The 25,767-nt window shown below is 27.7% G+C and overlaps 2 protein-coding genes across 3 annotated transcripts; both read right to left on the reverse strand.

Annotated features, from left to right (window-relative positions):
• Positions 1–3,711: 3,711 nt before the first annotated feature.
• Positions 3,712–10,932, reverse strand: LOC107437198 (heterogeneous nuclear ribonucleoprotein A3-like). Its single transcript, XM_016049123.4, has 5 exons — positions 10,779–10,932; positions 9,622–9,648; positions 6,815–6,868; positions 5,219–5,236; positions 3,712–3,932 (listed from the first exon to the last, which is right to left on the reverse strand). The coding sequence occupies exons 1-5, from the start codon at positions 10,843–10,845 to the stop codon at positions 3,790–3,792; spliced, it is 309 nt and encodes a 102-aa protein (XP_015904609.1). The 5' UTR covers positions 10,846–10,932; the 3' UTR covers positions 3,712–3,789.
• A 6,756-nt stretch (positions 10,933–17,688) lies between these two features.
• On the reverse strand, positions 17,689–23,863 carry LOC107437222 (heterogeneous nuclear ribonucleoprotein A3 homolog 1-like). 2 transcript variants are annotated; one of them, XM_016049153.3, is made up of 5 exons: positions 23,712–23,859; positions 22,387–22,413; positions 20,397–20,438; positions 18,984–19,001; positions 17,689–17,892 (listed from the first exon to the last, which is right to left on the reverse strand). In XM_016049153.3, the coding sequence occupies exons 1-5, from the start codon at positions 23,776–23,778 to the stop codon at positions 17,750–17,752; spliced, it is 297 nt and encodes a 98-aa protein (XP_015904639.1). In that variant the 5' UTR covers positions 23,779–23,859; the 3' UTR covers positions 17,689–17,749. The 2 variants fall into 2 exon arrangements, with proteins under 2 accessions (XP_015904639.1, XP_071044360.1); XM_071188259.1 differs by lacking the exon at positions 20,397–20,438 and having other exon boundaries at positions 23,712–23,863.
• Between the last annotated feature and the right edge of the window lie 1,904 nt (positions 23,864–25,767).

The following is a 25,767-nucleotide window of genomic DNA, read 5'->3' on the forward strand; positions in this document are numbered from 1 at the left end:
TTTTTTGTAAAAGAACCATTTGCGTTACTGCGGAGATACCAACTTGCTCCACTTTGTGAAAACATATTTTCTAGCAGCAACGAAATTTATGTTATTTGTAGTTTAGAATTTTTCATTTTACATAATTTTTCCAGCATAAGACATCGAAAATTCAAAGTATCATGTGAAATGTAACTTTTTTGCAGTTACCTTGTGGTGATACTTTTAAATTGGTAGCGAAAATTCAAAGTATCATGTGAAATGTAACTTTTTTGCAGTTACCTTGTGGTGATACTTTTAAATTGGTAGCGAAAATTCAAAGTATCATGTGAAATGTAACTTTTTTGCAGTTACCTTGTGGTGATACTTTTAAATTGGTAGCGAAAATTCAAAGTATCATGTGAAATGTAACTTTTTTGCAGTTACCTTGTGGTGATACTTTTAAATTGGTAGCGAAAATTCAAAGTATCATGTGAAATGTAACTTTTTTGCAGTTACCTTGTGGTGATACTTTTAAATTGGTAGCGAAAATTCAAAGTATCATGTGAAATGTAACTTTTTTGCAGTTACCTTGTGGTGATACTTTTAAATTGGTAGCGAAAATTCAAAGTATCATGTGAAATGTAACTTTTTTGCAGTTACCTTGTGGTGATACTTTTAAATTGGTAGCGAAAATTCAAAGTATCATGTGAAATGTAACTTTTTTGCAGTTACCTTGTGGTGATACTTTTAAATTGGTAGCGAAAATTCAAAGTATCATGTGAAATGTAACTTTTTTGCAGTTACCTTGTGGTGATACTTTTAAATTGGTAGCGAAAATTCAAAGTATCATGTGAAATGTAACTTTTTTGCAGTTACCTTGTGGTGATACTTTTAAAGAGTTGGACGTAATTCTCTTATTCTACAAGCTTTACCATTTAATTCGCTACCAATTTATTAAAACTTTTGCAGAAAGTGGAACAGTTGGCATCAACGTTATTGTAAAATGATGCGTGTACTTCCATGAACTACACTTCCCTTTAGATCTAAGATTAGTTATTCATCATTGTTTCGTTTTTTTCTAGCAAATAAGCACTCCAACATATATACTAGATCTGATAGAAACTTATCAATCANATATATATATATATATATATAGCTAGCTTCCAGCCCTAGTTTGAATGTTTGAATTGAAGAGTGTAGAAAAACACAAGCTTATTTTCGGAAACAAAGCAGTTTTTTAGAAAAAAAGTTTTAAAAATGCTTAGCAGTTTTCAAAATAACATTCAATTTTGTCTTATCTATAACTACAAAGGTAAGTTTCTGTCACTTTGTATTAGAGAAGCATCCTCTGTTGACTGTAAATATTTTAAATCAATTAATTTAAAATAGAATTTAATTGACTTTCAACCTCTTCGAGACGGGCGAGTCATATACGCATTCTCAGGGTGGCGACAATCAGTGTCAAAAAAAAAACTGGTAGGCAAATTATTTCTATAGTTGGGGGAGGAGTAATAGAAGTTTTATTTACTTAATAAACCACTACTTAATTCAAAATAAAATTTATATAGATGCACTTTGATCTAACATTCATACCCTCCAACTTATCAGGATTTTGAAAATAATTCTTTCTAGTGGTAGCGAACCAAAGTAGAAATTTTTAAAGCAAATGGATCTCTCATAAAACTTTTATCAGAACTTAAGAATCTAGCCCTATGGTCTGCACTTTTGTAAGTAATAGTGGACAAGTTACGCTAAAATTAATTTTTTTAAGATATTAAGACATTAATTTTGCTACCGTCTGAAAAGAAGATTTCTAAAACTACGGAAATTCCGTAGCAGTTGGAGGGTATGTAACATTAGATATGTTAGAATTAAAGTAAAAGCAAAAATAAAACAGTCAAATTATAAATAAAAGTCATGCCCAAACTTAAGCTACCGCTTTTTATTTTTTCCAATCTTGATTCCGATTCCATACGAATACACTTATGACTCGCCTGTCCCAAAAAGGCTAAACTTGACTCTTTATTGAAAATGAAAATAAGCTTGTATTACGCTACTTAAGATTATAATACGCTCTGAGATTCATTGCACAATGTTGAGATTCATTGCTCAATATCTATCTATAGTTGGAAAAATTCTACTTATTTCTACTACTGCTGTTATATTTCATAAACTATCCTTTAACCCTTTACTCTCGAAGTATTTAAAAATACTGTTTGAACTAATGTAAGAACTAAATCATTTAAAATACATAATGCAGAATTTTTACTCTATTCTAAAAGTCATAAAATAGTATGATTACTAATTGCTAAGATATCAAAATTTTAAAGTTTGGAGTGGTGACTTTTGAAGCCATATCAGCGGAAACATAGGAGTGTGCATGGTTAGCCCTTTCGCGCCGACTGTCACAAATACGTGCCAGCATAAAACCATATCAATCTAATGCCTCCTATAACTGAAAGCCTCCACACGGTTTTTTATAGGCAGTCCGATCAGACCACTCCACTGTGAAGGATGTCCACTTTCCGAACGAGTCATTTAATACAGAATTTAGTTAAAATAAGAAAGTGGTAGTAAATATATGACTAAAAATTTGTTTTATTTATGAATATTATTGGTTTGCCTTATTCACTTGTTAACCACTACAGATTCAATTCTCAAATATATGAGTTAAATCTCTCTCAATTACTTTTATAAAAGGTTTTGGGTTCATGCGCACAACAGGTTCACTTTTTAAGCAGTCTGCCCGGACTACTTATAAAAAACCGTGAGGTGGCTTTTTGATGTAGGAGGTGGTGATTAATCAGGGTAAAAAGATAAAGCTGGCAATCAAAGTATTTCTTTAGCAGTTTACTTGTGGGCGGAGTTATAATTGTTCAATTTATTTAATTCACCATTACTTTGTTCAAAATAAAACTATTTAGCTATACTTTGAATTAACATTGATTATATATAAGATTAGACTAACAATAATTAAAGTAAAAGCAAAGTAAGTATGTCAGATTAGCAACGACTACATTTAAGTTACCGTTTTTTATTTAATTACAACTTGATTCTGACTTTGTATGAATGCTTTTCTGAATCACCCGTCCCCAAGGGGTTAACAGAGATGCCAACTTGCTCCGGACAGCAAATATATATTTTAAAGTTGTAGTTGATCAATTATGATTCTTGGTTTAATAAATTCAATTTAGTAGATTTTTATCCACCACTATTTCTAAATAATTCGTAGGCTAATATAATTCACCACGTTATAATGCTTAAGTCATGTTATACCGTTTAAAAAGCAAGCAAAAATAGTCAAACATTTGCAAAACTTACTTTGAAGTTATTTACCGTTTTTCTTAATTATTTAGGCGTGTCCGGAGCAGTTGGCATATCTGGGTTAATTCAAAATTAAAATTGGGTGCTTTATTATCTTCAAAACTAACAATATTCCCAAAAATCCTGCTTTGTTTCCAATAACTCACTGATTTTTCATGTTTTGTTCCTTCAAAACTGTGAGATATATTAGCTGCAGTAATTGAAATACATAAAAGAAATTGCAGTCGTATTCATAGTTAGATTATTTACCACATGCTTCTGATTCTCTGAGCGTCGTCACCCTATTAAAAAAATTTTTGTAGCTCCGTATGTTTACTATCAAAGTTTTTCTTCTAATATATGCAATTGTAATAATTTTCAATAGTTATTTACTAAGAAATGAACCTTAACTTAGGAAGTATCGCTTTTAGAAACTATTCAAAATACTATATTTTTGCAAAGAGTTTTATTTATGTACTATAGCATTGGTTGCATTCCTTTTAATTTTAGGAATGTTATCTATTATTAGTAGTATCCTCCATTTCTGTTGCGTTGCAAGCCTTGTTGAGATGCTTGATTTCTCTGATTGTTATTCAAATCTCCTTGACCATAATTTACATTGTAGCCTCCTTGATCGCTATCTTGAGATGTATCACCGCCTTGATTTCCTGTAAAATCATTTAAAAATCAATCGAAATTTGGAATATTTTGAAGTGTGAAGCATAATTAACTGTTTCATATTATTTCTAATTTAATCCTTCACATGAGTTTACACTTGACATACATGAAACATTGATTTTTCAAGCATTTCCTTCCTTTGATAAGAGAAACATCTTAACTTAATTGTTTAAATTTATTTGACTTGAAATAGACTTAAGCTTTTTTTTTCATCGTACACTTTCAATATTTGAAATTGCTGTTATTTGTTCCCTCTATGAGTTCGGAACGAAAAAATTGTTGGTTTTCTATTTGTATTATGCATGGTAACCGTAAAATATGAAACTTAAATAATAGAACAAAATGCCAATAACTTCCAACTTCATAGTTTTAGAGCAAAGTTAAAATATAGTCTTTCTTTATTTTTTAGATTTTTTTTATTATTTGGTTGAGAGTAAACTAAAATATAATTAATTATTAGTATTTGTTAATTAATTATTATTAAAAATCATATGTTAATTATTGTTAATTAATTATTATTAAAAATTATATGTTAATTATTGTTAAATTATTGTTAATTAATTGTTATATTATTGTTAATTTATTAATTATTGTTAATTATTGTAAATAATAATGTTAATTATTAATAATTAATTATATAATTAATTATTAATATCGCAATGTACTAATAAAGTTATTAAAACAATTTCATAAACAAACTACTTTCAAATTTGGTTGACCTTTACATGGAAAAGAAACAACGCATAATTTTAATTGTTTTACTAACCTTAGTTGAACTATGTTCAAAACTGTTAACGTAATTAAATACTAAAATCATTATTTTGAATAACCTAACAGTTTCAACAACAACAAAAAATTTAAATAAAATAATGAATAAGAAAATAATGATTACTCTAATGAATAAATTTTTTTTCGTTCTTTTTTCGTTTTTTTTAAATAAATACTATTTATTTACCTTCACCTTCATACACATTGATAAGAGTTAATAACGACACGTTATATGTAATATTTACCGCTTAACAAGATTCCTACTGCCATAGGCAACTTTAATACTGCTCCATAAATCCTGAAAACGCTAGATGTTAAAACATTGGAATAATTAAAATTTTCTTTGAGCTTATCTTGGTTTTAATTTAAAGTATGCACAGCTTAGAAAATTCTCATTGAAATCGGTTGTGAGGTACTAAAGTGCAAGAAAAAAACTTTTCCACTAAAAATAAATATTTCGAATATGTCTAGATATGCATAAGAGAAATGTAACATAAATTTATTTTACCTTGATTCACAGGTCTTCCTAAAAGAGAAAATAAATCAGCTTTTAAGTCTTATAAGTAATTAATAACTCTTAACACTAAAAGGACAGAAACTTAGTAAATACGTATATTGCCCAAAAGCAGTCAAAATGACTGGATTGCAAAAAGTATAAATAATGCGTAAGGAAATTTGTTTAGAATTAATTTTTAATACTTTTTATATTATTTGCAGTTATATAACAAGTTATTAGTAAATATTAACAATAAGAAAATTATATGTTGTACAAAATTCTAAGTTATTGTATCATTATATACATCATTGTATTTCTAATTTAAATTAAAAGTAGTCAAAATGACTTCCTTAGGCAATCTAGTGTTAATCATTTAAAATAGTATTTTTATATGGCTTTATAAGTTTCCAGACCTATTGGAATCCAATATATTTAAATACTAGACTAAAACGAGACGGCCAAATTAAAAACTAGTAGAAAGTTTTTTTTTCTTTTTTTTTTTTTTTTTTTTAACGGTCATTGATATTTTTTGCTTAGTCGATATGTTACCAAATCAAATTTAATAGCTATCTATATTGTTGTTTAGATGTTAGTTATCAACGCATTGTCTCTCTCAGAAATAAGCTGATAGCAAAATTATTTTTCAAACACTTTTTACTTTTTTGAAATAAATGCATGACCAGAATCACTTGTCAAATAATGCCATTGCATGAAAACTCTTATACTTTTTTGTTGTACTGCTTGCTGCGTTTTGCTCAGAAACCAAAATTTTTCTCATAGAGTTTCACGATTAATATCAATATTTATGAACAAAAATTTCAAACAATGTTTTCTGCCGCATGTCATATCATTTTAACTGAGATATTTGCCCGAAATCTGTATATTTTTTACAAGGAGCCACATTGCTGCTGCATTTTTTTTAAACATTGTTTAATAAATTTCTGCTGTTGTTGACTTCATCTTTTGATGAACAAAGTTAGTAATTTTTAATTTGAGAGCACATTTTCTGATGGTCTAAATAAATCACGGCAAATCTTTATTTCTTATCTACTTTAGTTTTGAAAATTGATTTTCCTATGGCGCCGATTATTTTGAGACTCCTGAAATTAGAAACTGACAATAGTTTATTGTTTTTCAATATCGGATTATTTGAATATATCTGCCCCAGAAAATGCATATTTTCTTACCATGGAAAATTTTGATAGCAAAATTTTAGAGTTTATAATAAAAATAGTATAAATTTAAAGTTAAAAATGTTTCATGAGTAGGGACTAAGATCAGTTTTAGAAACATCTGAAATTTTACTTCGTGATGAGAATGCTTATAGAAACGCTACAAAATTATTAAACAATTTAACTTTCAGATTTGTTTTAAACAGAAACGTTTCTAAAATTCCTAAATTACTATTTACATCTTAAATAAGTAGTCACAATCTTATTTATTTTTTCCTAAATGAGAGAAGGAACTACTCTATAACTTAGCAAACAGTCAAGAATTTTTTAAAATTAAGTTTAAATTATTTTTTGCACAATAATATCTACGCACATCTCAATAATAAATGTGTACCAAGAGAAAATTTTATGAAAAATGAATTATCTAAATACGAACCTCCATATCCAGGTCCACCTCCATATCCACCTCCGTAACCACGACCTCCTCTTGCTGAAAATAAAATATTGAACTCTATTTAAACTATTTTACTCAAAAGTAGATCTTTGAGGTTTAACTGGAGGTTTAGAAAAATGGCCAAATTAGGAGAATTTTTTCCCCAAATACCTTATTTCCTTATCTATTAAAATGGTTGCAGTAGTAGTTCATTTACGTCGCACTAGAGCTGCACAATGGGCTATTGGCGACGGTCTGGAAAACATCAACGAGGAAGATACGAAGGCATGCCATCACGATTTTGATCCTCAGCAGAGAGGATGGCACCCCCGCTTCGGTAGACTGACGACCTGCACGTGAAGTCGAGCACTTTACGGTAGAACAGTTTAACGAGGACTAATACCGCACACCCTCGGTCACTTTGCAAACTGATCCATTTGATCTCCCACCCGCACACTGACCAAAACCAGTGATGCTTGACTTCGGTGATCCGCTGGGAACCGTGTCTTAACTATCAGTCCACTGCGGGACCTATTAAAATGGAAAAACCTGTTTTGATATGCGCAAAAACAGCATGTTGAAATACGAATTTTTACTTGCAGAATCATCAGTGGGTTAATTTTTAATAATATGCTTAGTAATTCATTTAATATTTTATGAATACTACTTCCTTTTATTAACGACTATATTCCTCTGTCATGAGTGAATATGAATATGAATGAATGAAGGCTAATGAAAAGAATAAACACTTGTTGCATGACTGTTGCTAGTACTTTTATTGCAGTCGTGTCTTCGAAAATATATTAAGAGTAAAATTCTCCCTTCTTTCAATTTTCCTTCATAAGCTACATTATTTCAAAAACATTAAATAATAGCTAATAGAAGAATAGTTTAAGCATGAATGAGCTTTCATATTTTTCATAAATTATTGGTCATCTTTTTCTATCATGTGACACATAAATTTGTGGATAATCGAGTAATAGCCCTAAAAAAATTTTTACATGCAACCAATGTATTTTTAATTCTATAGCTATTTGAGAAGAACTTTTTCTATCTAACTTAATACTATCTGATTTTGTGCAATAATTACACTTTAAAACCTTACGGATTGTTTAAATTTCTGAAACATTATTTGTATATCCTCAAACAATGCATATTTTTTTAAGATCTGCCCGATCCCAATGATTATGAAATTGTTGGTTATCATAATAATAATAATTTTAAAAGTGTCTTAATTCAAATTTCAAAATAAAATCAATGTTCATACAAACCTGGAAAAATTATAAACGGGTGCCGAATTCCGATGAGTTTGTTAAAATTATCTGGTTGTAAAAAGCATATTAAAATACAATTTTTTACCTTAATATTACTGCACTTTTTTAAGATTTTCCGGAAGCTTATGAGAATTGGTCATATACTAAACTGATTACAATAAGTTTTCTGAAAAGTTTTGTTTCACAGTAATATTTATTGCTCAAATAATTAGCAAATATCTGGAAAAGAGTTGTTGCTAGCAGGACTGCAAATTTTCTACGATTTATCGAAAAATTTCTTCCAGTGGTACCTAAGTTTATGTTTTATCGTACTTTGTTTTCTAAACTTGATTTAAAATTACCCTCCCCACCGCTAAATGTAAAAGATTCACACGTTAATATGAATTGGCACTTTGTTTCAGCTCTCTCTTTTTACTTCCTTTCTTTAAAATAACAATAAAATTACCAAAAGTTCTGAAAACTTAAATTTTTAATTGTCTACCTCTCTATAAGATGCACGCGGCACTGGTTAGCAGGTCTGGTTAGCTCTGTGACTATCACATATTGACAACTACTAAGCTTTTTCCAAAATTTTCTATATAAAGTGGCAAATTAAAGCTTTTTTAAATTTTAGGTAATTTAAGCTGCATTTTAAAAAGCCTCTCAACTGAAGCAAAATGGCATTTCAGATGAACTTTTAAATCATTTACAAGTAGTGGTGTGGAAAATGGTTTAATTCAAATTTTGAAAACTAAAAAAATGTTTATAAGCATAAACCTAGCTATCACTAGAAAATATTTTCTCAAAAAGCGCAGAAAGTCTAAAGCTAAATAAATGCCAACATTTACGTTTCTTACTTTTCCGCTATTTAACCGCTATTTTTAATAAGATTTTTTTAAATATAAATCGGCGTTATAATATGTAACAGGGATATTTTTTTAATGTATTAATAAATAAATCAATAAGTGACGAAATTCTTATACAATGATACAAGTGACTATTTATTTCACAACACTGATATTAATTAAGCATTTCCAAGATATCCTCCATCAGTTTTGGTTTGCCATACTGTTGATGTAAACTATGCCTTTTCTATTTAATTTTTAAATAAAAAGAATCCCAGAAATATTTGTGTTTCCAGAATAACCAAACTCAAATTTCAGCTTTTCGTTGACCTAATCACAACAACTTTGGGATTTTTTTATTTGAACCAATTAGAAAATGATATCGATTCCGCAGAATCAAAATTCGTGTAAGATAACGTTATTCAAAATTTCTTCTAATTTAAGAAATTTATTTCTTATTTAAATGTCATGAAAATAATTTAAAAATAATTCCAGTTATAACTACTTTACTCACAAAGGGATTTTCTACATAAGGTTCAGTATTTTTTAAACCAATATTTTAGTAAAAGCAACAAAAAAAAATATTTAAAATACATACGTATTTTTAAAAAAAAAATATTTAAGCATTTTCTTAAAAATTTAAAGTCAACTCGGTTTTCTGAATTCTAAATTTGAAGTTCATATTCATTAATATAAAGAAAGTATTTCTTACCAGGACCATTGTAGCCATTATATTGTGCTGCAAAAAGAAATTGTAAATAAGAATGTTTTTTTAAGAAAAGAAGATGAATGTTATTTTTTTAGAATGTCACATTACAAATAATCACAAACCATAATATAAAATTATTATAATTTATGTTATTGTGTGTGATTTTTGATAAAAAAATTATAACTATTACAGGAACTAATATTTTTAGTTACAAATAAATATACATGTCCTTTTGCTTAAGAAAAATATTAGCAATGCATGGATTCTTTAGATTATTAAAATAAAGTATTTTATAATACCATTGCAGTTTTGAAATTATTCACAAACTTAAGAAAGCAAACTGCTTAAGTACTTCAAAACGTTGCAATCACGTTTCAGACAAATTAACCAAGTTATCCCTACAGAATATGTACGTAATTTCATTTTAAGTAAATTTAAAACTTCTCAAAATTTAAATTTTAATTTATTGAATACTAAATTATTCACAAATTATAATGATATTCAAACTTTATAAGCTCGCATTCTATTAAAGTATTTCAAATTTTCTTAATACTGTGAAAAAAACTTTTAGGTCACCGGTATCCAACTATTATACACAAAAATTTTAAAATCCTTTCTTTGCTATACAATATCGTAAATTGAAACTCTTACTTATTTTTGTATAAACACTTTTAAATTATGCGCTTTTCACATTTTATATGCCTTTTACGTAATTTTAGGTATTATTTAAGTAATTAGATTTCAGGAATCATAAAAGAGTAAAAAGTTCGGTAAATTTCAGTATTCTAGCAAAAATAAAAATGAAATTCTGCTTCGCAAGTTTTTGTTAAACTTTGTATGATGCGGTTCTAAACGAAAAAAGGCTAAATTCCTTTTACGGATTACAATAAATTAAGCAAGTTAAGAAAACGTAAATTATTTTATTATCTACTTATAAAGAGGTTTCGATAAAATATTTTAGTATTTTAAGTAATAAATTATTATTTCCAAATACGATTAATTTTTTTTCTACATTTTTTTTTTATTTCTAAAGGTACTTTAATAACTTATTATGTTGGAAGTAAATTTTAATAAGTAATTGAAAAAAAATCTTCTAAATTTGTGTGAATTAACATTTATAACATATATATACATTTTAATTTGATAATGGCTTATTTTACCTTCTGAGCATGCAGTAAGAACAGCTACAACAAAAACCATCAAACAAACTTTCATGAAGGTGTTCATATTTATAATGTAGATTAAATGCTTCAAATAGCAGTTAGTTTGACAAAGTAAGTTAAATTTTAAATCTGTTTTCTGTGCGAGACCTTTTATACCATTCTGCTTTTACATAAGCATGAAATATCTATTTACAAATACAATATTTCACTGTTCATAACTATTTGCTTTTAAATTAAATTTGTTTAGAATAAAACAGATGTTTATTAAGCGAATTGAATTTTATTTATTTAATAATATCTTTAATGCTAGTTACACCTATGAAAATCGGATTGCAAAAATTCTAAATTGTAATTGTGTTGAAATTAGTGCTATCCATAAGAATATTTTGAAATACATTTCAATTTGTCGGTTAAAGCTTCCAGTCAAAGAGAAGCTGTCAAAATATATTTCTTTAACACTCTCATTTGTGAATTTTAATAATAAATGTCTGACTGTTACAATTTCAGTCGCAAAATATATTTTAAGCGAATTACTAATAAAGTATTTCAAACTTATTCATAATTTTCAAGCTCGTTATCTGAATATGTGTATTGTCTATGGATCATCGTTCGATATTAAGAAAAATTTTTTTGCAAGCTGATTCAACAAGATTGAGATATATTTTTGCCAAGAGACATTTTTATTTTTATTTTTTTTATTTAATATAGTATTCTTTCTAATACTACACTCTCACAAGAATACGGTAATTATTTCGAAATTCCAACTACTGATAAGTAATAAAGATAAGATTACTTAGGATAAAATTAATAACGCTAAGGATAAGACTAAGGTAAATTATTAATCTGTATGCAGGATGTTTTTCGATTAAAAATTTACAGAACAGTGACTAAACAATAAAGAGAGAAAAATAAATCCTTTGAAAAGTTAAAAACAGTTTATTGACTCTTTAATATTGACATGAGATTAATACTGCATTAACCCTTTTAAAGGCCGTGGTAAGTATACTTACCACCACGTTTTACCGCTTTTAATTTAGGTTTCCATTTTTCAATAACTTCAGCTTTTTTGAAGAGAGTTTGAATAAAATTGGTAACCATTTGTCTCATCAATTATGCCTTTCATTTTTCAAAAATCAATTATTGTACATATCAAATCATGTTTTATCTTTATTTTTAATTTAAGTTTAGAATCAACATTTCGAATGTTATGTAAAAACGCCAATTTGTCATATTGAAAATTTCCTTGTTTTATTATTTCACAAGCAAAATGCTTGATTTTTTTATGGCTACCACAATGTAAATATGTTCCTTTCAAATTATGTTTATATTTATATGTGTCAATTTAGATTTGATATTCAAATGTTATATCTACTATATTTATCTATGTCAACCTATGTATACATATTTCAAATTATGTTTTTATTTATATGTGAAAGTTTAGTTTCGATATTCAAATGTTTATTTACCCAAGCAAAGTGCTTGTAATTTTGAATTAGTTACCGCATCGACTGCTAAATTCAAAATGTTATTACTTTAAACTTATCTAAATTTCTAGATGTATGGGATAGGGGCCGCTGCGCGGCCAAAGTGCCCAATTTTTTATAAATAAAGGTAACCATTTGTCACTTTTAAAAAACGTATAAAAGTTATAAAATACATAATTCCTTTTGAGGTTTGTAGCGTTTAAGGAATTTATTTTATAAATAAAGAAAAATAAAAGTCAGTAAGTTCCTAATAGGTCATGTTAAATATATTTACCACCAAAAAAAACATTTTTATAAACTAAATGAGTTTTTTTTTATATCATTTACTGTTCTCAAAACAATTTCAATTCCAAAAATACTTTAGTTCACCTTTACTAGAAATAAAGGGCCTATTAAAGGGTTAACTAATGCGATTTTATTGTATTTAGTCATATTCATGCTATTAAAACTGCAAACTTTATATATTCAGAGTAATTAATTAAGGTACTAACTAATCAATTTAATTTATCTTCAGATTCCCTTCGTATATTCATAAAAATAGACTCGTCTAAACTTCAAATTGATATTTTTGAAATGGAGAAATAACTTTCCATTCCCAACAAATTAATTTACAGTCATCAAATTAATTTACAAGAATTCTAATACATCTTTTAGTGTTTATAAAAATATTATTTTATCTCAAAATAATCGTATTAAAGCTATAAGAACGAATTGCTGATTTGAAATAATTATACAGCTCTACATAAACTTCTCTTGAGTACCTAGTATTAGGATTGGATTAGTAGATAGTTATTTGATTTTGTAGAGGATTGCCTTTCAAGGCGAAGTAATGCTTAGAATTATGCTATGGTATGGCCACAGCATCTTTGAATGTTTAGTTATAACATCTTGAAGTACACTTAAATACCTGTTTATATTTCCAATTTAATCACTTTGGTGATATTTTTCTTAAATTTTTAAATCTTTTTCTCATCTACAACTTTCGATTTGTAATTCATAAATTTGTGGTCTTCCACTTTGTGGTTTTCCATTTGTGGTTCGCATATAGACTATTTAATACTCGAATCTCATTTATTACCTTTTAGTGTAATATACTTATCTCTACTTCTATTTTATTATGTTGTTCTATTATATTATATTTATTTCTAATTTTCCTGATCTTAGAACATTCTTCGTCGGGCGTGCTTCTATATATATATANTGCGCACAACTGATTCACTTTTCAAACAGTCTGCGCGGACTACTTGGAAAAGATCGTGTGGAGGCTTTTTGATGTAGGAGGTGATGGGTATGCCAGCTTGGCCAACGCCTCCTATAACTGAAAGCCTCCACGCGGTTTCTTATACGTAGTCCGATCAGACCATAATGAAGGTAAACCAATTTACGAAAGAGCCATTTACTAAAAAATCTAGTACAAATAAGAAAGTGGTAGCAAATATATGTCTATAAATTTGTTTAATGTGACAAAAGGCTTTCAAATTTTTTTTTTGAAATTATCAAGGGATTTGCTTGAAATTTTCAGGATACATTTATCTTGTTAAAAACAACTTTTATACAAAATTTCAAAAAAATGTTTCAAAATTTAAAAAATTAAAAAATTTGAAATTTTCAATTTTTTATGTTTTTTTTATATTACTCCTCGCGTCTGAAATTTTGTCAAAATGACAAAATTCTTCTGAAATATTACATATTAGGTAATATTGAAAAAAGTGTTGGAAGCACTTTTTTTATTTTTTATTATAGAAACAAATAACTCTAAAAAAGAAGTAAAAAACCTTCATTTTTAGGAAAAAATCCTGATACCTCTATAAAATATCATGTATAAAAAAAATACTATTCACTTAATTCAAAAAACTTTTCCAACAAAATGTTAATAATATTCATAAATATATAGCATTAAATTCTCAGGTCAGTCCTTCTGTCCTTCTACATTACGCAGTTTGAAAATTGTAAATTTCTCAAAAAAGACATTTTGAGAAAAATAACTTTTATTACTTTTTCAATGCAAATTTTACTTCTGAACAAATATTTCCTGTTTTTAATATAAATACCTATAAATATTGTCTAATGAAATAGTTTAATAATTATGTACTTTAAATTTTTTTTTAAAAAGTTAACAAAATGTTCAACTAATTTTAAATTAATTTTAAACTAAACTAATTTTAACAGCTACCTGCAGACAAAAGAAAGTAAAAAAAGGGGCGTGGTAAAAACTGAAATGGCCATAACTTTATCAATTTTGCTCTTATTCCAGAAAATTTTTTTTAAATGTTCAGTTAAATGCCTAAATTTTAAAAATATAAAATTTAAAATATCGATTTTTTGACAAATTTTTGCTTTTTTGAAAGTCCCTTGTCACCTTTCAATTCGCAAATGTATATGCTAAATTTCTCTTAATCACTTTTAAAATGGAATTTGGTTTCATGAGCACCACTGGTTCACTTTTTAAATAGTCTGCGCAGACTACTTATAAAAAACCGTGTGGAGGCTTTCTAATGTAGGAGGTGATGGCTTGGCTGTTATCTGCAATTTTTAATAAATTGTTTGCGATTTAAACAGTAAAACTTGTTGAGTAAGAATAGTTACGCCCAATTTTTAAAAACGTCCTCACGAGATAACTACCATAATCATAATATGAGATTTTTTTTTTCAATGCCCATCTGGAGAATGCAGGCATCTGAAGTGCAGATTTGTTGGCCATTCTTCCAAGGGCACCATATTAGGTGGTACAACTACAGGTAGGACAGGTAAGGACAGATAGTACAGAGAATGAAAGAACACCCATGCCCAGCCCGGGATTTGAACCCAGAACCTTTCTGATGCAAGGCCACTTCCCTACACAGGCCTGCCGGTTCTATAGTACTTTATTGCTGAACGCTTTTGGTCCCCGAAGGGCTCTTGTACCATTTATAATAAATTACTTAATGGTATGATAAGAATATCATGATTTAGTATAAAAAGAAAAAAGAAACAAAAATGATTTTAAGTTCTTAAAATAGATACAATAATCAAAAAATGTGTCATGATTGCGGCTCCATGGGTTACGATTGTAGTGAAAGGCTGTGACCACAGTAACAATGATTGTAATCAAGATAACTACAAAAAAGTTCCTTTTCATATGGTACTTTGAATTCTTGACGTGTAATAGTGAAAAAATTACTTAAAATTAAAAATACTAATTTAAAAATAACTTAAGTTTTGGTAACATTATTTTCTTTAACAAGGAGTATTGGCTGACTAATTTGTTGACTAAGTTAGATAATTTAAAATCTAAATGTGCAATGTACACATTTCGTGATAAGGTACCCCGTTTTGTAACTATATTTATTATATTAATTACTATAATTATAATAATTACTATAAGTAATTATATTATGTAACTATAGTGGAGCAGAGTACAGTAACGAAAGGGTTAAAAGTTAAATGTGGTAGCGAAATTCAATCTTTTATTGTAATAGATATAAGTTTAATTCTAAGCTGTTAAACACCATAATAAAGCTATTAAACGTGAATGTTCACCCTCTGAGGAATATGTCCTATTTAGAAAAAATTAATAACTAAAGAATAATTAATTAATTGCTTAATTCTTAGCTTTATTTTTCTATTTTCAGACGTTTGTGTTCACCATTGTATATTATAAATATGAATTTCTTCTTGCAATCTTTAATCATTCAATTTAGCCCATTGCGCAGCTTGCGAACTTGGGTTAACTTATTCGTTGGCAAGTGCCTTATCCTTCCTGCCACCGCGGTTTAATTTGCTAATTACAGAAAATAGACCTTTACTTCCAGCACAAATGTCCTACCACTTTTTTATAAATGACAGTGCTCTGACATTTCTGCAAATGCATATTTTAGGCCCATACGAAAAGATTTATTAGTGACTGAGAAATGTTTAAAACAAATAGCAGTATTATAAAACTTTTAGTGCTGCGCGAAGTGTGGAGGTAGCGGGTTCAAATCCCGTTGTTACCCTGGACGTATATTATCGTGCTGTGCTTCTCTGCATTGTGCTATCTGTCCTTCTACATAATTAAGAATTTTACGCCTTACTAGAGCAGGAAAACCAGTATATCTATGTTGTAAATTAATTGTAATAAAAAAATTAATACACTCAAACATAAACATAGCTAACACTAGAATAAAGTTTTACAAAAAACGTTGAAAGTTGGTCGACCTGCTATAAAGGGAGGCATTTACTTTCATGGGCAGAACATTTTGGTAGACCTAAATTTAGCTATTTATCAATATTTCTTTTTTTTTCTAGTAAATAAACAGTCCTACATGAATGGCATAGTTGTTAAAAACTTGTCAGTCACTGATTTTTTAATTTTCTCCGTAACAAGCCATAATGAAATAATTTTTTTACCACTTTTTGATCTGTCTTGTCTTCTTATATATATATATATCTTTCCCGGAAGCAAATCAGGTTTTTTAGAAAACGCTAGAGTTTTCACAATAACATTCAATTTTGATTCCTTATCTAAAACTCAGATACATCTCTTATCTGTATCATCCAGAATTATTTTTCTATTTTTTTATTAGTTTAATTAATTAAATCAGAATTGAATTTAATTCATGTTTAAGTAAAAATTTTAATCGCTAACGGAAAACAAAATAAGCTTATATTAAATTGACCATGCTTATATTACGTTTTGAGAGTCCTTGCCCTCAAATGAAACACCTTAAGTCGTTTAAAAGCTACGGGTTTTTATATTACAAATACTATTATATTTCATAAACTATTATTTAATTAAAAATTAAAAATGTGTGATTTTTTATTTACTTTCAAAATTCCTGGTTTGTCCCCTGTAACTTCCAGGTTTCCTATGTATTTCAAAGAATGTGGGATATATTAGTAGCAATGAATGAAATGCATGAAAAATTGCAAACCTATTCGTAGTTAGACTTTTTAAAACATAGGTTTGACACTTTGAATGCCATCACACTATTAAGCAATTTCTTTAATTGAACTACATGATTAACACGTTCACGCCGGGAAAAGTGAAAATACTGGTACGGGAAAAGAGAAAAAACTGGTAGAAGAACTATTTCAATATTAAATAATATTCGGGAGCAGTTAATCTATTCTCAACAATAACAATTCACTTTAAGGAAATTTATCCCGGCGAAGAAGCAATTCAATATGAAAATTGCATCCGTTAAAAACAATTGGCAGTTATGGATTTTTATTATTCCCGGAAAAAAACTAAAAAATAAAATTTATTTGTTACCAGTTTTTACTCCGGTGCACCGCCAAGATGAGAAAATCTAGCGTGATCCACCGGTGGGTCACCCCGGCGTGAACGTGTTAATATTAATTTTTCTGATTTATTCAATTGTAATTATTTTTAATACTTATATACTAACAGCTATACTATGACTCAAGAAATATCGTGCTTGGAAACTATTCAAAATACAATATTTATATAACTAGTTTTATTTATGTGCTAGAACATTGGTTATAATTTTCATAATGTTCTTTCTAATAGTATCCTCCATTTAGGTTTCGTTGAAAGCCTTGTTGAGATCCTTGATTTCTCTGATTGTTGTTAAGATCTCCTTGACCATAGTTTACATTGTAGCCATCTTGGTTGTTGCCTTGAGAAGTATCTCCGCCTTGATTTCCTGTAAAATTGTTCAAAAATATAAATGGAAAATCGGAATATTTCAGATTGTAAAATGTATCTAACTGTTTCATAATATTTCTAATCTTACTCCTTAGGATTAACTTACTCATTACAAATAAAAGGCATTTATTTTTCAAGCGTTTGATTCTTAAGATAAGAAAAAAGTTATAACTTATTCGTTTAAATTTAATGCTCTTGAAATAAACTTAACCTTTGTTTTTATTGAGCATTGCAAATACTATCTGAAATTTCGAAATCTAATCCCTCTATAAATTCAGAGTAAAGAAATTGTTGGTTTTCCATCTGTATAATTTATGGTAACCGTGAAATGGGAAACTTAAATAATGAAACAAAGTGCCGATAACTTTCAACTTCATAGTTTTGAAGGAGATTTAAAAAGCAATTTGTTTGTTTGTTTTTATCTTTAAGTCGGGTATCAAGGTATCAAGGATTTAAGTCGGGTATCAACTAAAATGTAATTCCATGCCATTCCTCAATGTATAAAGCTAACAAGACGTGAAAGAAATTATTTTTAAATTAGGTTGACATTTACCCGGAAAAGAAATAACTCATAATTGTGATTGTAAAAATGTAACTAACCCAGCTTAAACTGTTAAAAAAACCGATAACGTAATTAATTACTAAAAGCTTTACTTTTAAGCACATAACAGTTTCAGCAACAAATTTTTAAGAAATAATTAACATCTAAATCATGATTATTCAATTGAATGAGTTTTTTTTTAATTAATACTATTCACTTTCTTTTAACTTCATACAAATTCATAAGGGAGATTGACAGCGTGTAATATGTAATAATTATCGTAAAGCAACATTCTTACTGTCTTAGACAGTATTAACAGTGCTACAGAAGTACCGAAAATGCTAGATTTCAAATCTTTGGTTTAGTTAAAATTTGCTTTGTGCTTATCTTGGTTGGAATTTATAATAAGTACTGTTTAGGAAATTCTTATTGAAATCGGTAGTAATGTACTGAGGTGCAAGAAAAAGAATTTCTAATCTAATAATATAAATCTATGAATAAATATGACAAAAAGTACATGAGAGAAATATAACACAACATGATTTTACCTTGATTTACAGGTCTTCCTAAAAAAGATAGAAATTTACTTTAAAATACATAAATGTGAATTAAAAAAAAATTTATTTCTATCACCAAAAATAAACAGCTTTAAGTCTCCTACTAGCTGTTTATTACTCTTAACAATTTGAAATGGCATATTTTTGCGGTTATTATTATAAAAATAATTTATAATACAGTTTTTGTAGACACTTTACCTACTGGAATCCGATTTATTTAAATACCAGACTAAGTTAAAATAGCCAATATAAAAACTGGACGTAAATTTCAGATTAAAGATGACTGATATTCTTATTTAGTCGACTAATTACCAAATGAAATTCTATCCATTCCTACACAATCATTTATATGATTTGGTAGTCATCAATGCAGTATGTCTTTCTGAAATGAAGCTATATATTTCTGCTGTTATCTATATATTTCTGCCACCCCTTTTTATTTTTTATAAATATATTCATAACTAGCCCCATTCGTTATTTCATGCTGTTTGCTTGGCAGAGCGGTAGCACTCATTAAACTCTGTGCGAAGTATGGAGGAAGTGGGTTAAAATCCCATCGTAACTCTGGATGTATTCTTTGTGACATCCTTCTCTGAATTGTTCTATCGCTGCTTCTCCTTGGCATAAGCTTATAAGCCTGAATTGAGCCATTACCTCCTACATCAGAAAACCTCCACGTAGTTTTTTATAAGTAGTCTGCGCAGACTATTTAAAAAGTGAGCCAGTTGTTAGCATGAATTCCACTTCTCTTTTTAAAAGAAATTGAGAGAAATTTATCATATATATTTGAGAATTGAATTTGTAATGGTAGACAAGTAAATAAGACAAACTAATCATATTAAAAAATTAGACAAATTTTTAGACATATATTTGCTTCGACTATCGTATTTTAATAGATTTTTCTATTAAATGTTTCTAGCGTAGCATTTACCCGATCGGACTACCTACAAAAAACCGTCTGGAGGAAAATCATCAATGACAGACATTTTTTATTATCTACACATCAAGAATTTTTCCTATATTTTTATCATAAAAACTTTTATAGTAGAAGTTTGCGTTTCTAATAAAAATTGCATAAATTTGAGTTTAAAGATGCTTAATGTGCAGCTATTAATATCAGATTTAAGAACATCTGAAATTTTACTACACGTTGCAAATGCTTATAAAAAAATTTAAAAAAATTAGTTTCCGGATTTACAGTAAACAAAAATGTTTCAAAAATTTCTAGTCATCTAATGCAATTTTCCCTTTTTTTATTAAATGAAGAAAAAAATTTATAACTTAGCAAATAATTAACAAAATTTTCTTTAAATTAAGTTTACATTTCTTCTACACAACAATATCTATACACATTTTAAAAATAAATGTAAAGTTTCATGAAAAATTTATTATCTAAATACTGACCCCCATATCCACGTCCACCTCCGAAACCACGACCACCCCTTGCTGAAATAAAAAATTGATCTTTATTTAAACTATTTTACTCAAAATCAGATTTTCGAGGTATAGCTTTTAAAAATATTTAGTTATTCATTTAATAATATATAAAAACTATTTAATTATATTAAGGTCTATATTCCTCTTTTAAGAATAGGCTAATTAAAAATATTAGAGCTAATTGCATGGCTATTGCTAGTGCTTGAATTCATTCGAGTCTTTAAAATATATTAGCAGTAAAATTCTCCTTCCTTGCAATTTTCTTTTATTCACTAAAATCACAAAGCTACGTTAGTTAAGAAAATAGCTATCGGAAGAATATATAGGCTTATTTTAAGCATGAATGAGCTTTTATTTTTTTCGTAAACTATTGGTCACATTTTTTATCACTGGAGTACATAAATTTGTGGATAATTGGGTGAATGACCCTAAAATTTCTTTTACAGAAGACCACAACAGAACAGAGTGTATTTTTCATTCTACTGCTAATTGGGAGGAACATTTTAATTAATAATAACAGCTTTCATATCCTAACGGAATATTTTAATTTATTTATCTAAAAAATGTTTCGTAAATCTTCGAACAATGCATAATTTTTTTTTCAGGATCTAATTTCAATGATTATGAATTTGTTAATTATCTCAATAATAATACTCTTAAAGGGGCCCTAATTTGATTTTTAAAACATGTTCTATGTTCGTACACATCTGAAACACTGGTACCAACTTGTACCAAATTCCGATGGGTTATTAAAATAATCTGGTTGTATAAAGCATATTGAATTATTATTTTTTATTTTAATTTTATTGTCCTTTTTAAAGATTTTCTTGGTGCATAAGAACACTGTTGTATCTAAATAAATGCCAATTTTTAAGTTTTTTTATTCTTTAGTTACCATTATTTTTAATTAAAAGTTTTAACACATAAATCGTAGTTTTAATATGAAATTCGTATATTCACAGAGATGCCAACTTACTCCGCTTTGTTAAATAGTATTTTCTAGTGGTAGCGAAATTCAAGTTACTTTTAGTTTAGTATTTTTCCTTTTAAGTATTTTTTTCACCACTAAGTATCAAAAGTTATAAGTATCATATAAAATGCAACGTTAAAGCTTCAATCAACTGGTTACTATATTAAAAAGTAGGTGTAACTGTCCGTCTCTAACAAATTTCACTATATAGTTTGCTACCACTTTATTAAAACTATTCCAGAAAGCGGAGCAGTTGGCATTCAGATGAATTAGTTAGAGCCCCTTGCTGGGCTGATGCTAAGATAACTACCACATATGAGTATGAGTATAATTCGTATAATTTTAACAAATTGATATACATATCGATAATCGACAAACAATTTATAGAATTATACTAATCACTATTTGTTTCACAACTCTGAAATTAACTAACCACTTTCAAATTATCCAACATCAGTTTTAGTTTGACTATACTGTTGATAGGAAGTATGAGTTCTACTTACTTATTTTGCTTTTAAATAAAAAAAAACCGAAAATATTTACGTTTCCTGAATAACCGAAAGAAAATTTCAGCTTTGCATTGGCCAGATCGCAAATAAATTTGGGGCATTTTTTATTTGAACCAATCGGAAAATGATATCAATTAAGTAGAATCAAAATTCGTGTAAGATAATGTTATTCAAACTTTCTTCTGATCTAAAAAACTTCTTTTTTCTTTAAATGTCATGAAATTAATTTAAAAATTATTCCAATAATAATTACTTTATTTACAAAGGGAACTTCTTTATAAGCTTTAGTATTTCTCAACTAATATTTTAATAAAAACAAAAAAAAATATTTAAAATATATACATTATTAATTATATTTTAAAAGAGAAAAATTTTAAAGTGAGAGTTTCCTTAGAAGTTTAATGACATTTCAGCTTTAAAAAGCAATTAAAATATAAACTTAAAGTTAACATTCAATTACATAAAAAAGTTTTCTCACCAGCCCCATTGTAGCCATTATATTGTGCTGCAAAAAATCATAAATAAGAATGTTATTTTAGAGAAACTACATGTTATATTATAAATTTTCACTGTAATAAATTTATAAAAAACTATAATAAGTTTATAAAAAAATTATAAATATTACAAGAAAATAATATTTTTGTTACAAATATACATGTCCTCTTGCACATAAAAATTTTATCAATGCATTGATTCTTAAGATTATTCAAAGAAAATATTATGAATGTCCCTACAGTTTTTTAAAGCAATTACGAAATTAACAATAGAAAGCAAACTACGCATGAACCTCAAAAGTTGCAATGACGTTCCAGACGAGTCAACTTTTTTGTTCCTAGCATCCTTTAAAAAATCTGGTTCTTTTTGCAAAACTGAATACCTGTCTTTTTGCGTAAGAAAAATATTAGCAATGCATTGATTCTTTAGATTATGAAAAGAAAGTATTTTACAGCTTCCCTACAGTTTTGAAATTATTCACAAACTTAAGAAAGCAAACTGCTTAAGTACTTCATAACGTTGCAATCATGTTTCAGAAAGTTAACCAAGTTATCCCTAGAATCCTTTTAAAAAGTTTCTCTTTGCAAAAATGAAAATGTGATAGCGCACTTAATTTATTATTTGAGGATATTTGAAAATAAAGAGATAGCTCTGTCTGACATAATATATTAATATTATCTCAATATTAATACTTAAATCTGAATTCAAAGTATAGTGCTTTTTTAAGCTACAATGGCAGATAACAAAAATAAATATTCATTTGGCACAAGCCAATATATACTACCATTTTTTTCATATAGATGTTATTTTACATTTAACCATTCTTTGGTACTACGCTTAACTGAATAAAAACTCTCCCGGAATATTCCGCGTAGTCTAGGGTAATAGGAGTATTTAGTAATTAGATTTCAACAATTAAAATAGGGTAAAAAAAAAGTTCAGTAAATTTTAGCATAAATAAAAATTAAAATCCTCTTAGCAAGTTTTTGCTCACCATTGTGTGAAGCGCTTCTAAACGGAAACTTCTTCTAGCGGATTGCATAAAGTTTAAAGCTAATTACAATAAATTAAAAAAGTTAAGAAATTTTTAAATTATTTCATTACATACTTATAAAAAGATTTTGATCCATTTGGTTAGTGTTTTAAGCAATAAATTATTATTTCCAAACATAATAATTTTTTTTCCAAGGGTTCTATAATAACTTATAAGTAAATTTTAATAAATAATAGAAAGAAACTCATAAATTTAAATGAAATTAACACTTATTAAATAAAAAAATATATAAAATTGATAATTGTTCATTTTACCTTCTGAGCATGCAGTGAGAATAGCTACAACAAAAACCATCAAGCAAATTTTCAGGAAGGTATTCATTTTTATAATGTAAGTTAAATGCTTTGACTAGCAGTTTGACAAAATAAGTTAAATTGTAAATCTGGTTTCGGCGCGAGTACTTTTATACTATTCTGCTTTTACATAAACTTGAAATATCTCTATGCAAATATAATATTTCACTATTCGTAATTATTTGTCTTTAAATTAAATGTATTTAGAATAAAGCAGATGTTTATTAGGCCAATTGAATTTTGTTTATTTAATAATATCTTCAATGCCGTTTAAACCTATAAAATTCAGATTTCAAAAATTTTAAGCAGAAATTGTGTTGAAAATTGTAAAAGATATTTTAGCTTTCAATTTAAGAGAAGCTATAAAAATTTATTTCAATAATCCCCGTTCTTATAAATTTTGTGGGTAGATGTCTGTTTGACTCTTAAAATTACAAACGCAAAGCATATTTTATGTGTATAACTAATAAAATATTTTAATCTCATACATAATTCGTTATCATGTATATTATCTGCATATTATCGTTCTATGTTAAGTCTAGCCTAATGTTCTATGTCTAAATATATCTCAATCTCTTTAATCAAACTTTGCAGTCTAGATTAAAGAGATTGAGATATATTTTTGTCAAGAGAAATTTTGATGCTTTTACTTAATAAAGTTGACTTTCCAATGTTACAGTCTCACAAGAATAGGACACGATTTGGGAAATTCACTTAAGAAGACTTGGTATATTATTAATGTTAAGCACCTTGGTATATTTTAAGGTGTTTAATCCATAAAAATACAGTGAACAGTGGCAAGTCGATTGCAAAAAACACGAAGTACTATTCACATTTCTTCAACAAAAGACTGCAAACTTCGCTTTTAAAATAAATAATTGAAAATACATAAATAGATAATATTTTGTCAGCATTCAAAAGAAAATTAATGCTGACAAATGCAAACATACTGATACTTTTTTATAGCTGTCAAAATATTTTTAATTTCTGTTTTTAATTCTGTTTTTTTTAACAATTTTATTTTTAATGGAGAAAGTGTCTTTCTGCAAATTGTTCACATACCACAAAATACTAATTTTTCCGAAATTCTAGCTGCTCCTCTTTTTATACTGCTTTTAAAAAAATGCTGCGATATCAATTAGAGACGATTTCAGATTTATCGATTCAATTGCATTGATTTTATTGATACTTCAAACGCTATATATCCAGAGAAATTTACTGTGGTAAAAACTAATCAGTCTAATTTATCCTAATATCCAAGCTTAATTCCTTAAATTATTCATTACATTAACACGTTCACGCCGGGAAAAGAGAAAATACTGGTAGAAGAACTATTTCAATATTAGATATTATTCGTGAGGAGTTCATCTATTCTCAACAATAACAATTCACTGTAAGAAAATTTATCACTTTTTTTTTACTTTTATTTACAAAAATTGGGCACCTGGGCCTCTTAGTGGCCCCTATCCCATACATCTGGAAATTTACAGAAAATTTATAGTAATAACANCAATATTAGATATTATTCGTGAGGAGTTAATCTATTCTCAACAATAACAATTCACTGTAAGAAAATTTATCACGGCGAAGAAACAATTCAATATAAAAATTGCACCCTTAAAAACAATTGGTAGCTATGGATTTTTATTATTCCCGGAAAAAATTAAAAAATGAAATTTATTGTTACCAGTTTTTACTCCGGTGCGCTGCCAAGATGAGACAATCTAGCGTGACCCACCGGTGGGTCGCCCCGGCGTGAACGTGTTAAACGTTTCTAACCCTTATATTGATATTTTTGATAAAAGAAATAACTTTCCATTTCCTGTCAACAAATTTATTTTCTGGAGTACCTACAGTTCCACCGCAGTACACGTTGTAGATACTATTTCCATAAGTATCCACATAAACTTAATTTTATCTGAAATTAATTTCATTAAGTTTATTTGTAATAATCATTTGCTAACTTTAAATAATTGTATGTCTCTACATAAACATCTCTGGAATATCGGTATTACAA

Source organism: Parasteatoda tepidariorum, chromosome X2, assembly GCF_043381705.1.
Source record: "Parasteatoda tepidariorum isolate YZ-2023 chromosome X2, CAS_Ptep_4.0, whole genome shotgun sequence".
NCBI lineage: Eukaryota > Metazoa > Arthropoda > Arachnida > Araneae > Theridiidae > Parasteatoda > Parasteatoda tepidariorum.

Excerpts from the sequence above, each read along its gene's own strand:
- LOC107437222 (XM_016049153.3), bottom strand. The coding sequence starts at position 23,778 with ATGAATACCTTCCTGAAAATTTGCTTGATGGTTTTTGTTGTAGCTATT. Across the intron at positions 22,414-23,711 it reads TCTCACTGCATGCTCAGAAG|CACAATATAATGGCTACAAT; the intron begins GTAAAATGAACA and ends GATTTTTTGCAG. Across the intron at positions 20,439-22,386 it reads TAATGGCTACAATGGGGCTG|CAAGGGGTGGTCGTGGTTTC; the intron begins GTGAGAAAACTT and ends TTTTTATTTCAG.
- LOC107437198 (XM_016049123.4), bottom strand. The coding sequence starts at position 10,845 with ATGAACACCTTCATGAAAGTTTGTTTGATGGTTTTTGTTGTAGCTGTT. Across the intron at positions 9,649-10,778 it reads TCTTACTGCATGCTCAGAAG|CACAATATAATGGCTACAAT; the intron begins GTAAAATAAGCC and ends TTCTTTTTGCAG. Across the intron at positions 6,869-9,621 it reads TAATGGCTACAATGGTCCTG|CAAGAGGAGGTCGTGGTTAC; the intron begins GTAAGAAATACT and ends TTTTATTTTCAG.